At 41.0% G+C, this 15,496-nt stretch overlaps 1 protein-coding gene across 1 annotated transcript in view; it reads right to left on the reverse strand.

Moving 5' to 3' along the window:
* The window catches only part of LOC128703015 (synaptic vesicle membrane protein VAT-1 homolog), a 113,084-nt gene that overhangs the window by 44,011 nt on the left and 53,577 nt on the right, over positions 1-15,496 (reverse strand). The window contains exons 3-4 of the mRNA XM_053797566.2: positions 11,526-11,736; positions 9,669-9,799 (exon numbers count right to left, since the gene is read on the reverse strand). Coding sequence (XP_053653541.2) covers positions 9,669-9,799; positions 11,526-11,736 — 342 coding nt within the window. The remainder of the gene's footprint in view (positions 1-9,668; positions 9,800-11,525; positions 11,737-15,496) is intronic.

Consider the following 15,496-nt stretch of genomic DNA (forward strand, 5'->3'; position numbering starts at 1 on the left):
TCTCACGGACAACCAACGTCTTAGGAGTTAATCTAGACCACAACCTGCACATACACAAACACATCAGCCAGAAGCACGCCATTGCATCCAAGGCCCTGTCGGGGCTATCCAAACTATGGCATGCCTCCACACAAACAAAACTACATCTATACAAAGCCCTCATTCGTCCACTAATAACGTATTGCCCACTAGCCCTCTCCGTAGCGGCTGTGACAAACTGACTAAAACTACAACGCATCCAGAACAAAGCCTTACACTGGGTGTTTGACACCCGCTGGGATGAATTCCTCACAAGTGAGTCCATCCACGCCCGTGCGAACATCCCTGCTCTAAACATGTACTGGAAACTGCTTAGTGACAAACAAATAGACAGACTAGAGACCCGACATGACTACTGGACCTCATACTTAGACGACAAAATACGCAGACCCGCAAACACACACAACCTCTTCTACTCTCTACTAGCTCCTGACCCAATTCCTTTATACAAATAACCCTTCTGAAATCTTGACTCACTAACCTGTAATTCTCAGGTATGGACCTTTAATATTGCCCATATACCTGCGATACACGCTTTGCCGCAAACACCCCCCCCCTGCTCGAAGATGCACACGACCTCCTGAGTCACCATCAGCTCAGCTACTGGGTTAAGCCCTGGTTCTTTCCCTCATACAAAAAAACCTTCCTCTAACCAGCCTACTCTTCTTCTATCCCCACTTCCCCACTCACCCCTCTTGGGGTCTTACCTAGAACATCTATCTATCTATCTACCCACGCCGCTGCCACCCACGCTGCTGCCTCAGCTGATCTACAACAAAGGCCACCATCCCCCACCCAACCACCACACCAGCCTCCATAGCCACAACCTCCACAACCACAACCACCTGTCATTGTCCACTACCCACCAGCAGACCACACCTGGGATTGGCAGGAAGCTGTCAATTTTGTTCCAAATCCCCACCAGTTTGATGACAGCCAAAGTGGAATACGGTCATGTTGTACACTGGGAAACAATGCCACTGAACTGGAATGTTTCCAGTTATTCTTTGACGAACCCCTGATGGAAAGTATCGTCATGGAAAGCAACACATACTACGAGTACACCATGGCAAACACAATACTTTCACCAAAATCTCGTCTACACCAGTGGAAGGAGACAACTGTGGCTGAGATGTGTCTTTTCTTTGCCACAATAATGCTTATGCCACATGTGTATAAGCACAGAGTGAAATCATACTGGTCAACAGACCGCCTGATTGCAACCCCAGGTTTCAGTGATATAATGCCAGTGAATCGATTTGTGCTAATGTTACGTATGCTTCACTTCTCAGACAAAACCAGGCCTGACAGAAACGACAGGTTATATAAGATTAGGCATGTGTTTGTGTATCTGAAAGAGAAATTCAATATGTATTTTTATCCCTTCAGGAAGCTTGTAATTGACGAGTCTTTGATTCTGTTCAAAGGAAGACTCTCTTTCAAGCAGTACATACCAAGCAAGAGGAAACGCTTTGGTATAAAGCTGTTTGTGCTTTGTGATTGTTACAGTGGTCTGGTATTGGATATTATTGTGTACACTGGAAGTTATACATTGCAAAATACCAGGAAGTTATTGGGCATCTCTGGTGATGTGGTTAGAACAATGATAGAACCATACCTTGGTAAGGGGCATATATTATATACAGATAACTGGTACACAAGCCCCACACTAAGTGATTTTTTGCGAGTGAACATGACAGCTGTGTGTGGCACAGTGCGTCCAAATTGGAAACATATGCCCAGGTATGATGCTGGCACTTATAGAGGTGAGGTGCAGGCATTTGCTGCCAGTGACATCATGACATTTCGGTGGCATGACAAACGAGATGTCACACTGTTGTCATCAGTTCACCCTAATGAAATGGCAGACACTGGCAGGCAGCATAGAGAGAGCAATGAACCCATTCTAAAACCTGCAGCTGTGATTGATTACACCTTCAATATGCGTTCAGTGGACAAATGTGACATGCAGATTGGGTTAGCTGATTGTGTTTGCAAGAGTTATAAGTGGTACATAAAACTCTTTTTCCATCTTCTGGACATTTCCATGCTGAATGCTTATAATATGTAAAAGATGAGGACCAGAAACAAACCACCATACGGCAAATTCTGTTTGTCTGTCATCAGACAAATAGTATTCAAGTACCAAGGAACAACACCTGCAATAGACTGCCCACCAAATTTTCAACAAGTTCCTTCTCATTTGAAGCATGGTGATCACTTCCTGGTAAAACTGCCTGCTACTGCTTTCAAGAAAAAGGCTCAGAAGAGGTGTTACGTCTGTGCACATACAAGAAAACGCCCACAACAACACAGAGACACTCATTTTATGTATGAGGAATGTAAAACACCACTGTGCATGACACCATGTTTCAAAGACTTCCACATTCCCTGTGACTGTACATGTATATGTGTATATAAAATATAGAAAAATAGTAATAAACAACATTTCATATTGTTTGTTTGTGTAAATATTTTCTGTAAACAAAACGACAACAGTGTTTACACCCTTATTGTGTAGTATTGAAAAAGAAATAACTTACAAAATACTGATCATATTGGTCTCACAGGCCAAAAAAGTTACTTGGAAAAAGAAAAATTAAAAAATAATAGAAAAGAGTATATAAAAAAGTAAATAAAAGAATACCGGGTGACGGCAGTTGGCGATGTTGCCACACTGTGCCACTTTTTCGTCAACTTCATGCCTCCATATCTCAGTAAGTATTGATGGTAAAAAAATTTTGTTTAGCCTATAATGTTTAGAAAAAAAAGAAACTATTTTTTCATAAGAAAAAATAATTTTTTTTTTTTGAAATTTGGCCGACCCTGAGAACAAGTCTCTGAGAGGACCTGTCGACCCCCAAAGGGTTAAAATGCTGACTTTGAGGTGTATTTAGGTATAGTATTTATTTTTATACATGTACTCAATCGATACAACAAGTGGAGTTCTAAAGAAATAGCTATGAGTTTGGTTGACTGGAACAATGGAATTGGCCGAAAATAGAGCTCAAAGTGGGCGAAATTGCTGATGCGTAAAAATTGCCGAGATCACTAACTTCGCGAGAGTGTAATTTCCTAATTTTTCCATAAAATTTTGTACTTTTGGTGTCATTAGCATCAGAAAAAGATTCTCTATCATTTCATATGAATTTTTTTTTTTTTCAAATAGTATTTTGTGACACTGAGACACTCTAGGATTAGGGGTTGCGACAGTCAAAGGGTTACGGGACAGGTGAATATAATGTACATGTAATGAAGAAAGGAGCAAAATATGAGTGAGGCGAAAGGGCATTCATCTTCTTTCTTTTAACCCTTAAATGGTCCAAACAGATCGACGTTCAAATTCATAGTGCTCCAAAAGTAGATCTACTTTTTTTTTACATATTTTCAAATATAACAAAAAAAATGTAGATAAAAGTTTTTTTACATGTTTTCAAATGTAAAACAAAAAATAAGATCTACATTTTTTTACATACTTTCAGGTGTTGAAAAAACGTATATATATGTTTGGACTATTTAAGGGTTAAGGGTTAACAAACTGGCTATATCCCACCAAGGCAGGGTGGCCCAAAAAAGAAAAATGAAAATGTCTCTTTAAATTTAGTAATATATACAGAAGGGGTAACTAGTCCCTTGCTCCTGGCACTTTAGTCACCTCTTACGACATGCATGGCTTACAGGGGAGAATCCTGTTCAACTTCCCCATGGAGATAGAGAGAAATAAACAAGAATAAGAACTAGGAAGAAAATATAAAAAACCCTGAGGGGTTTGTACATGTGTGCTTGTACATGCATGTGTAGTATGACCTAAGTGTAAGTAGAAGGAGCACGACATACCTGAAACCTTGCATGTTTATGAAACAAAAAAAAAAAAGACTGCAATCTTACCCATCATGTAAAACATTTACAAGTTTTCATTTTACACTCACTTGGTGGGACGGCAGTACCTCCCTGGGCGGTTGCTGTCTACAAACGTACTACCTACATTTATATGTAAAATAATTTTCACATTATTAACCCTTTGACTGTCACAGGCCCCTTTTTGAAACTGTCATTCTATGTCACAAAATATTCGAAAAAAAACAAAATTATTTTTCTTATGAAAATGTTAAGATTATTTTTCTGATTGTTTTAGTCCAAAAAAATTTTTTTTTGCCATCAGTATTTACCGAGATATAGAGGCTTGAAGTTTGCAGAAAATGAGCCGCGTATGGCAACAGCGGTGACTGCCGCTCACCCGGTAAACTTTGGTTTACTTGTATTTGAAGGTTTGTTGTTTTTTTCACTATTTTATTTTTTTCACATAACCTATGTGGCCTGTGAGACCAAAGTAAGGTGCAATGTACATATATACACTCGTTGTATACAACACAATAAGCACACAAACATAATTATCAATATATTGTTTGCAAAACTTGTTTACAAAAACAAACAATACAAAAAAATTTTTATTACTATTGTTCTATAATATATATACCAATGTACAGTCACCAAACATATTCCTAGAAGTTCTGCAGCTTGTGGAACTCTTTGAAACATGTTTTCATACACAATGGTGTTTTACACTCTCACACATAAAACCAGTGTGTGTGCATTTTTGTGGACTTTTTTTTTTTATGTGCAAAGACAAAACACCTTGTCTGAGCAGTTTTCTTCAAAGTATTAGCAGGCAGTTGTGTTATGTAGTTATCCTAGGTAAATGGTCGTGTGTCATCATTCCTTCCTTCCTGCATTCGTTTCCTACCTTCCTTCCTACCTTCCTGCATTCCTTTCCTACCTTCCTGCCTTCTTTCCTACCTTCCTGCATTCCTTTCCTACCTTCCTGCATTCCTTTCCTACCTTCCTGCATTCCTTTCCTACCTTCCTTCCTGCATTCCTTTCCTACCTTCCTGCATTCCTTTCCTACCTTCTCACAATCCTTTCCTACCTACCTTCCTACCTTCCTGCATTCCTTTCCTACCTTCTTGCAATCCTTTCCTACCTTCCTGCATTCCTTTCCTACCTTCCTTCCTACATTCTTTCGTCTTTCTTACTTTTTTCCTTCCTTTCATCTCGTCCTTCCTTGATTCCTGCCTTCCATTCTTCCTTCCTTCTGGTTTCTATAATATATATACACATATATAGTCACTGGATACTTTCATATAAGTGCTATTATCTTCATTCATCAAGCTTATCTTGTGTGCAAGTGTGTGACTTATAACTGTTTTGAGTCAGGAGTCGGCAGCTGTCAGAATGACATATTATCTCATTACTCACTCCCCCTACCGCCTGTCAAAACAATGGGGTCGGATGCTGCTTCCCCTCCATTCTATCTAATTATCTTTCTTCCTCATTCTATCTCTTTCAATCTGTCTCTCTCTTTCTATCTGTCTGTCTATCTCTGTCTCACAGGTACACATAAATACAAGTATACATAGTGTAAATTACCTAGGATAACACAAAAAATCCAGACAAAGTGCTATACTCTGCTTGAAGATATGAGTAAACGTGATGATGACACAGTCTTGTGGCTCTCTCTGAGACAGAGAGCTAGAAGGATAGACAGGGAGGTTGGCAGACAGACAAATAGACAGACAGAAATGTTTGTGTACCAGAAAAAACAAAGGGAGGGTGATGGTCATCTAATCTTTTCTTATCAGCTGCACCCTCCCCCACCCTCGTTTGCGCTCATCAAATGTCAGCTCTTATCAGATGTTATCTCCCCTTATCTTGTCACTGTCATGGGGTGGACTTTTTTTTTTCTTGCTTCAAGGGAACAATATTATTATATCTTCTTCATCTTCTTCTTCTTCTTCTTCTTCTTCCTCTTCTTCTTCTTCCTCTTCTACTTCCTCCTCTTCTTCCTCCTCCTCTTCCTCCTCCTCCTCTTCTTCCTCTTCCTCCTCCTCCTCTTCTTCTTCTCCTCCTCTTCCTCTTCCTCCTCCTCCTCTTCCTCTTCCTCCTCCTCTTCCTCCTCCTCCTCCTCTTCCTCCTCCTTCTCCTCTTCCTCCTCCTCCTCCTCTTCTTCTTCCTCTTCCTCTTCCTCTTCCTCCATTGCTTTTGGTCTCAAACTCCTGGAAATCATGAAATTGATCTTCACTGACACTTCCATCTGTGTTAGAGCATCACTTGGGAAGAGAAGTCTCAGATTTGCTGGGGAGTCACATATTTCTTACTACTAAGCATGCTGAAAAAGGATGACTGAAATGGCATTCCCACAATGCACCAATGCACCACTGGCTCCCTGATTTTTTTTATATGGTGCACACTGACCATGGAGACCCATTCTCTCACATGTGGGCCTACCAGCTTTCTCCTGCTTGATTTGAAGCTGCTAGAATTTATGCATATAAATACGTCAGAAACAGTGGAACGTAAGACGTATATATACGACGTAAACAGCCAAAGGGTTAATATTAAGTTCAAACTGGTGTGATCGAAATTATTCAGTATATTCAAAGTAGGGCTTTAATAACAATTCACTGGCCAATAGAAAGATAGCTAAAGAAAAAACGAAGTTAAATTTTTCTAAATGGTACAGTAAATCCTCTCAATTCAGTGGAAAAGTTCCTGAAAAGTGGAAACTTATGAAAAATAATTTGATGTGAGGTAAAGACAGGAAAAATAGGATTACATTCCATAGACCTCTAAATTTATCAAGCAACTTTTACTAAGTACAAATAAACACAGCTTATCTTGCATACCTTCAACAAACAAAAAAATAAAAACAAACAACTTTATTTCTTTATGTAGTATACAATGTGTAGTTCTTCTTCTTTCAACATACCAGCCATATCCCACTGAGGTGGGGTGGCCCAAAAGAAAAAACTAAAGTTTCTCTTTTTAAATTTAGTAATATATACAGGAGAAGGGGTTACCAGCCCTTTGCTCCCGGCATTTTAGTCGCCTCTTACAACACACATGGCTTACGGAGGAAGAATTCTGTTCCACTTCCCCATGGAGGTAAGAGGAAATAAACAAGAACAAGAACTAGAAAGAAAATAGAAGAAAACCCAGAGGGGTGTGTGTGTATATACATGCTTGTACATGTATGTGTAGTGTGACCTAAATGCAAGTAGAAGTAGCAAGACATACCTGAAATCTTGCATGTTTATGAGACAGACAAAAGACACCAGCAATCCTACCATCATGTAAAACAATTACAGGCTTTCGTTGTACACTCACTTGGCAGGACGGTAGTACCTCCCTGGGCGGTTGCTGTTTACCAACCTACTACCTAGAACAATGTGTAGTTATGTGTAATAAAATATTGTTAAACACAAAGAAAGCCACTATCATGCATGGTCATTTCAGGCAGACTAATCCTAATGCTTACAGACTACTTAAGATAAGACATAGGTTATTGACTGGTAAATTTTAATTATACATTATTACTTTCTAGTTGTCAATGCCAGATGACATGTTAGTGTGGAGAGGGATGATGTGGCCCTAATAGGCTGATGTAGATGCTTGTGGTTCTTATGTTGATGTAACTGCAGAGCTGTGAGTAGTTGATGGTTGTACTCAAGTGCATAAGTATTCAGTAATGCATCTCTGACCTCTTTTACCCTGTCATACTTCATAGCTGATAAGGCATCATCACTTGCTCCATAGTCCTCTTCAGACCAATGCTTCTAGATTTGTCAGGATCCTTTTTACTGTAAAACTTTGCAACTATACCAATAACATGGAATTGATCACATAACTTCTGCAGTGTTAACTGTATCTTGAAGTTGGGCTCTCGTCTTTTTTTTTTTTTTTCTGTCTTAACTGGAAATTGAGCTGCCATCATCTCCTCTGCAATTGGTTCTCCATCATTCTCTTCTAACAATTCATTTATGTTTTGTTCATGCATATCTTCAAAGCTCTCTTAACTCACAGTCCTTACCAAGAGCCACAATTTCCTGAACCTGACTCCTTAGGAACACCAGAGAAATTATTCACCAAAAAGGCCATGACTGACAGACTACATTTATGGCTGACTGGGGCACTCCATTCCATGTTACATTTATGCTAGATCTCTCATACACCAGTCTAAAGTCTGTTGCCCATTGCTGTGATGAGTTTTTCCATTATCCTGCATATAAAGTGATATTTCTATTGCAGCTATCAAGAAAGGTTTAGGGCAGGATAAATATTAAAACTGAGTGTTCTGTATATGTAGTATGCACAGAAGTATGAGTGAATTTTATGTATATATAAAGTGGGGAGTGTCTAGTCTGGCACTAGACTGGGTGATCATTCATACAGCCACTTTTTGTTGAGTTATTATTGACTTTAGGTGATTTGCTATAGTGGATCCCCAGGCACAAATAACATAGTTGAGGTAAGGATAGATTGGAGAGTAGAATAATGTATCACAGTATCTACTGAGTACAATGCACTTTTTTTTTATCTGCTGGACAAAAGTGCTATTTGTTAATTTAGTATTCACTAAGCCTCCAGGAATGTAACTCTAGTTTTTTACATTTTTACCAATCTCTTTAAAAGTAACTTTTATGGTTTTACCACAAAGAAGACTTTTTCAACACAATGGCTGTCTCCCACCAAGGCACGGTGGCATTTTAGTAGCCTCTTACAACACACATGCTTACAGAGAAAGGATTTTTTGCCGCTTCCCCATGATTGATTAATTCAGCCAGAGCAGCATCTATCAGAGAATGCATTGTCTCTAGTGGATTTCAGTATTGTTTAAGTTAATTTAAACAAATCAATACAAAATTATTTGCTATGTATAGTAGGAAATTTTCTAGGTAGTAGGTTGGTAGACAGCAACCGCCCAGGGAGGTACTACCGTCCTGCCAAGTGAGTCTAAAACGAAAGCCTGTAATTGTTTTACATGATGGTAGGATTGCTGGTGTCCTTTTTTCTGTCTCATAAACATGCAAGATTTCAGGTACGTCTTACTACTTCTGCTTACACTAAGTCACACTACACATACATGTACAAGCATATATATACACACCCCTCTGGGTTTTCTGCTATTTTCTTTCTAGTTCTTGTTCTTGTTTATTTCCTCTTATCTCCATGGGGAAGTGGAACAGAATTCTTCCTCCGTAAGCCATGCGTGTTGTAAGAGGCGACTAAAGTGCCGGGAGCAAGGGGCTAGTAACCCCTTCTCCTGTATATATTACTAAATGTAAAAGGAGAAACTTTCGTTTCTCCTTTTGGGCCACCCCGCCTCGGTGGGATACAGCCAGTGTGTTGAAAGAAAGAAAGAAGTAGGAAATTTTAGCCAATTTTATTTATAGCTCAAATGAACCATTACAGCTAACAAACTATTTTAGCTATTAGGATTTACTATGTCACTTTTTTTTGTAGATGCTAATAAGGAAAAATGAAGTACCAAAACATTAGAGAATTTTATGGATCACTACAATACATATGCCACCTTACATCTCTCTCAGGAAATAGGCAGGATGTTCTTGAAACCATGGCAAGTCAGTCCTACAATTGATTTGCCAGAGTTGTCAACAATCATGTTATTAGGATTTAGGTGAATCACTACTATGCATAATTTTATGACAATTATATTCATCCAAAATAATTCTAATGTTCATCCACATTTAATTTCATATTTAAAATGCAGTATTCACTACCACATCTCACAAGGTGCAAGATGTAATAAGAATAGCAGCAGTAAAGCATACCTGATCATGGTGAATAGGGTGATCTACACCATTTTCAGAAATAGCTCCATGTTTGTGAAGAGAGGCAGTTCCGAACACATAGACACCAGGAATAGTTTTAGCAAGCTGTGTTGCTGCCCATCCAACACCACCTGTAAAATTATCATGTAGACAATCACTTAAAATCATAAAATTATAAAAATTTATGGTAGTATATACCTACTAATAATAAAATTAACCATTGTTATTTATTATTATTACTGTATTTTTGTATTATACCAACAGCTATCTCTCACCAAGAGAGTAACCCAAAGAATAAATCATTACCATCACCACCACATCACCCATTGCCACCACAACCACCGCCCTCCTAGGCCACTGCTGCCACTACTGTCACCACTACCAGTAGTTAGGCTTAAAACTTTAAAAAAGACAAAATTTTCAATTTCTGCTGCAACCTAATTATAGATTATTAGTATATTCATGGTAGGCACTAAACCCAGAAGGGTCGTTCAGTGCTTCTTGGCAGAGAGAAAAAGAAATGCTAAGGGTGGGTGGAAGGGACAGGCAATGATGAGAAGTACATTGGCTGAAAGCATGGTGGTAAAGGCTGAAGAAGACACTTAGCATCAGTTAAGAAGCCAGACAGTGAGTCTGCAGCAAAAATAGGACCATCGGAGAGAAGGGCAGGTACAAAGAAGTACAGTGGAACCTCAAAAATCGAACTGCTCCCAACACAACCAATTATGTAAGTGTATTTTTGTAAGTGCTTTTATAAGTGTATTTTTGAGGGTCTGAAATGGACTAACCTAATTTACATTATTCCTCATGGGAATAAATTCATTCGGAAAAGGCACTCGAACAGCCTTCTGGACCAAAGAAAGTTCGATATTTGAGGTTCCACTGTATCAGCAGTATTTTTATGCAATACAGCCTCTCCTCACTTAGCGACATACTCATTTACCAATGACTCGGACTTACGACAGGCGCTCTGACCAGTATGTGTACATAAATAATGTACAGTGGAACCTCGGCTTACGAATTTAATCCGTTCTGTGACCTTGTTCATATCCTGGGTTGTTCGTATGCTGAGTCAATTTTCCTCATTTAAATTAATTGAAATGCAATTAATTCATTCCAGCCTCTCAGGAGGCATGACAAAATAATGCTTATATCAACTCTATGGCTTAGTTATCTATCACAATTTATCTAATATGACATAATAAACAATATTAATAACATAGAAACATGATATACACTCTAGAATGAATAAAATAGGCCATAATATGGCAAGTGATGGCGACATCGGCAGCGGCAGAAAGCATCCGCCATTTACTCTCCCACTCTAGTATCTTCCCAGTCCATAGCCCCACACCTAGCTTGTGTTTATCAAAGATTAGTGGTGAGGTTGTCACATATGTAACCACAGGTGTGGTCAAGACAAATGTATATATAGGTGAAGACATGATCACCGTGGCCACAGCCAGAGTCAGTCTCGAAACTCCAGTTTCAGAGTTTCGAGACTCTCTGACTGCGGGTTCAAACCCCACCCATGGTATGGTTTAATATCAAAGATGGTTGGCACAGACCCACTACCATTATGGTATGCTCCTAACTTAGTGATGAATTTGTTTACCAACGTGGTCTTAGGAACGGAACTCCATCATTAAATGAGGAGAGGCTGTACTGTATTTCATTTAGGTTTTAGTACAAGTCAGCATAATATGGATCTTTGCCTTACCCATTAAGAGGCTGCCACTATAAATAAAAAATTAAATGCTGAATAAAATGAAACTATTAAAGCATGTATTTTATTTTTTAAATCAAACTGTAGGAAAAATATGGCTTTTCTTGCCTAAGATTATTTTTTATACCTACCTGCTGCACTGTGTATGAGAACAGCAGCCCCAGCTCTCAACCCTCCAAGATGAAATAAAGAAAAATATGCAGTGAGATAGTTAATGGTGAATGATGCAGCCATTTCAAAAGTCATGTCATCTGGGATGACCATCAGGGAGTCTTCATCAACAATAATCTGCTCTGCACATGCACCTCCTTTAGGGCAATGCACAACTACACGATCCCCGACCTGTAAGAAAATTACAAAAAAATTCATCATATATTCCATTACATATTCAAGTTCTATATAATGAATGATGAACCATGTACATAAATTACAGTGGTACCTTGACTTACGAGTGCCCCAACTTAAGAGTTTTCCGAGTTACAAGCCACTGCTCAGTCAATTTTTTGCTTAGAGTTGCGAGTAAAAATCTGAGTTATGAGTGAGCTTCAGATACACTGCCACTAGTTGGAGCAGTGAATGCTGCAACATCCACCCAACATGTGTATGTGTGAGTATGTAGTGTGTGTGTGTGTGTGTGTGTGTGCGTGTGTGTGTGTACTCACCTAATTGTGGTTGCAGGGGTCGAGACTCAGCTCCTGGCCCCGCCTCTTCACTGATCGCTACTGGATCCTCTCTCTCCCTGCTTCCTGAGCTTTGTGTCCCTCCATCATGTGTGTGTGTGTGTGTGTGTGTGTGTGTGTGTGTGTGTGTGTGTGTGTGTGTGTGTGTGTGTGTGTGTGTGTGTGTGTGTGTGTGTGTGTGTGTGTGTGTGTGTGTGTGTGTGTGTGTGTGTGTGTGTGTGTGTGTGTGTGTGAGTGTGAGTGTGTGTGTGTACTCACCTAGTTGAGGTTGCAGGGGTCGAGTCCAAGCTCCTGGCCCCGGGTGTGTGTGTGTGTGTGTGTGTGTGTGTGTGTGTGTGTGTGTGTGTGTGTGTGTGTGTGTGTGTACTCACCTAGTTGAGGTTGCAGGGGTCGAGTCCGAGCTCCTGGCCCCGCCTCTTCACTGATCGCTACTAGGTCACTCTCCCTGAACCATGAGCTTTATCATACCTCTGCTTAAAGCTATGTATGGATCCTGCCTCCACTACATCGCGCGTGTGTGTGTGTGTGTGTGTGTATGTGTACTCACCTAATTGTACTCACCTAATTGTGGTTGCAGGGGTCGAGACTCAGCTCCCGGCCCCGCCTCTTCACTGATCGCTACTGGGTCCTCTTTCTCTCTGCTTCCTGAGCTTTGTCATACCTCTTCTTAAAACTATGTATGGTTCCTACCTCCACTACTTCACTTGCTAGGCTATTCCACTTGCTGACAACTCTATGACTGAAGAAATACTCCCTAATGTCCCTGTGACTCGTCTGAGTCTTCAGCTTCCAGTTGTGACCCCTTGTCCCTGTGTCCCCTCTCTGGAACATCCTATCTCTGTCCACCTTGTCTATTCCCCGCAGTATCTTGTATGTCGTTATCATGTCTCCCCTGACCCTTCTGTCCTCCAGTGTCGTCAGTCCGATTTCCCTTAACCTTTCTTCGTACGACATTCCCTTGAGCTCTGGGACTAGCCTTGTTGCAAACCTTTGTACTTTCTCTAACTTCTTGACGTGCTTGACCAGGTGTGGGTTCCAGACTAGTGCTGCATACTCCAGTATGGGCCTAACATACACAGTGTACAGTGTCTTGAATGATTCCTTATTAAGGTATCGGAACGCTATTCTCAGGTTTGCCAGGCGCCCGTATGCTGCAGCAGTTATTTGGTTGATGTGTGCCTCCGGTGATGTGCTCGGTGTTATGGTCACCCCAAGGTCTTTCTCCCTGAGTGAGGTCTGTAGTCTTTGTCCACCTAGCCTATACTCTGTCTGCGGTCTTCTTTGCCCCTCCCCAATCTTCATGACTTTGCATTTGGCTGGATTGAATTCGAGAAGCCAGTTACTGGACCACATGTCCAGCCTGTCCAGGTCTCTTTGCAGTCCTGCCTCATCCTCGTCCGATTTAATTCTTCTCATCAACTTCACATCATCTGCGAACAGGGACACTTCAGAGTCTATTCCTTCCATCATGTCGTTCACATATATCAAAAATAGCACTGGTCCTAGAACTGACCCCTGTGGGACCCCGCTCATAACAGGCGCCTACTGTGATGCCTCTTCACGTACCATGACACGTTGCTGCCTCCCTGTCAGGTATTCCCTTATACATTGCAGTGCCCTCCCTTTTACATGCGCCTGATCCTCCAGCTTCTGCACTAATCTCTTGTGGGGAACTGTGTCAAAGGCCTTCCTGCAGTCTAGGAGAATGCAATCTACCCACCCCTCTCTCTCGTGTCTTACTTCTGTTACCTTGTCATAAAACTCCAGGAGGTTTGTGATACAGGATTTGCCTTCCATGAACCCATGCTGGTTTTCATTTATAATCTTGTTCCTTTCCAGGTGTTCGACCACTCTCCTCCTGATAATCTTCTCCATGACTTTGCACACAATACATGTCAGAGACACAGGTCTGTAGTTTAGTGCCTCGTTTCTGTTTCCTTTCTTAAATATGGGGACTACATTAGCTGTCTTCCATTTCTCAGGTAGTTGCCCAGTTTCAAGGGATGTGTTGAAGATTGTGGTTAGAGGCACGCACAGCATCTCTGCTCCTTCTCTAAGGACCCATGGGGAGATGTTGTCCGGTCCCATCGCCTTTGAGGTGTCAAGGCTCCTCCTCAGTTGTTCGTATGTCATCCAACACTTGTTGGTATATTCCCTGTTGGTGTTCCCCTCTGCTGTCTTCCCAGAGCCCTTTCTACCTCTACTGTAAATACTTGAATCTCGTGGTGAGCTCCTCACATACCTCTTGATCATTTTTTGTGAGTTCCCCACCTTCTTTCCTCAGCCTGATCACCTGGTCTTTGACTGTTGTCTTCCTCCTAATGTGGCTATATAGCAGTTTCAGGTCAGACTTGACTTTCGATGCTATGTTATTTTCGTACTGTCGCTGGGCCTCCCTCCTAATCTGTGCATACTCATTTCTGGCTGTTTGACTAATCTTATTTTCCTGGGTTCTTTGCCTTCTGTACTTTTTCCATTCTCTAGTGCACTTAGTTTTTGCTTCCCTACACCTTTGGGTAAACCAGGGGCTCATTCTGGTCTTCCCATTATTTCTATTGCCACTGGGAACAAACCTTTCCTCTGCCTCCTTGCATTTTGTTGTTACATATTCCATCATTTTGTTTACTAACTTTCCTACCAATTCTCTGTCCCACTGAACCTCCTGCAGGAAGTTCCTCATACCTGTGTAGCCCCCCTTTCATAGTTTAGCTTTTCCCATTCAACTCCTGTTACCCTCTCCACTTGTAGCTCTACTATGTATTCAAAGCACAGAACCACGTGATCACTAGCTCCAAGGGGTCTCTCATATGTGATGTCCTCAATGTCTGAACTGCTCACGGTGAACATGAGGTCCAGTCTTGCTGGTTCAGCCTCCCCTCCCTCTCTGGTAGTGTCCTTAACATGTTGATGCATGAGGTTTTCCAGTACCACATCCATCATCTTGGCTCTCCATGTTTTGGGACCCCCATGTGGCTCCAGGTTTTCCCAGTTGATCTGCCTGTGGTTGAAATTGCCCATAGCCAGTAACTTTGCTTTACTCGAGTGAGCTCTTCTTGCCACCTCAGCCAGTGTGTCCACCATTGCTCTGTTGCTCTCTTCATATTCCTCTCTTGGCCTCCTGCAGTTCTGTGGTGGATTAAACATCACTGCAATGACTACCTTATGTTCCCCAGACTGAAGTGTACCTACTATGTAATCCCTTTCTCCAATCTTGTCCATGCCTTCCATTTCCTTAAATCTCCATCGTTTTTTTATGAGCAGTGCAACCCCTCCTCCTTCTCTGCTCCTTCTATCTTTCCTCAAGATCTGATATCCTGGTGGGAAGATTGCATCTGCTATTGTCTCAGTGAGTTTTGCTTCTGTGACTGCTATGATGTCTGGAGACTTCTCATTGATTCTTTCATGCCACTCCTCATATTTAC

Source organism: Cherax quadricarinatus, chromosome 37 (genome assembly GCF_038502225.1).
Source record: "Cherax quadricarinatus isolate ZL_2023a chromosome 37, ASM3850222v1, whole genome shotgun sequence".
In the NCBI taxonomy this organism is placed as follows: Eukaryota; Metazoa; Arthropoda; class Malacostraca; order Decapoda; family Parastacidae; genus Cherax; species Cherax quadricarinatus.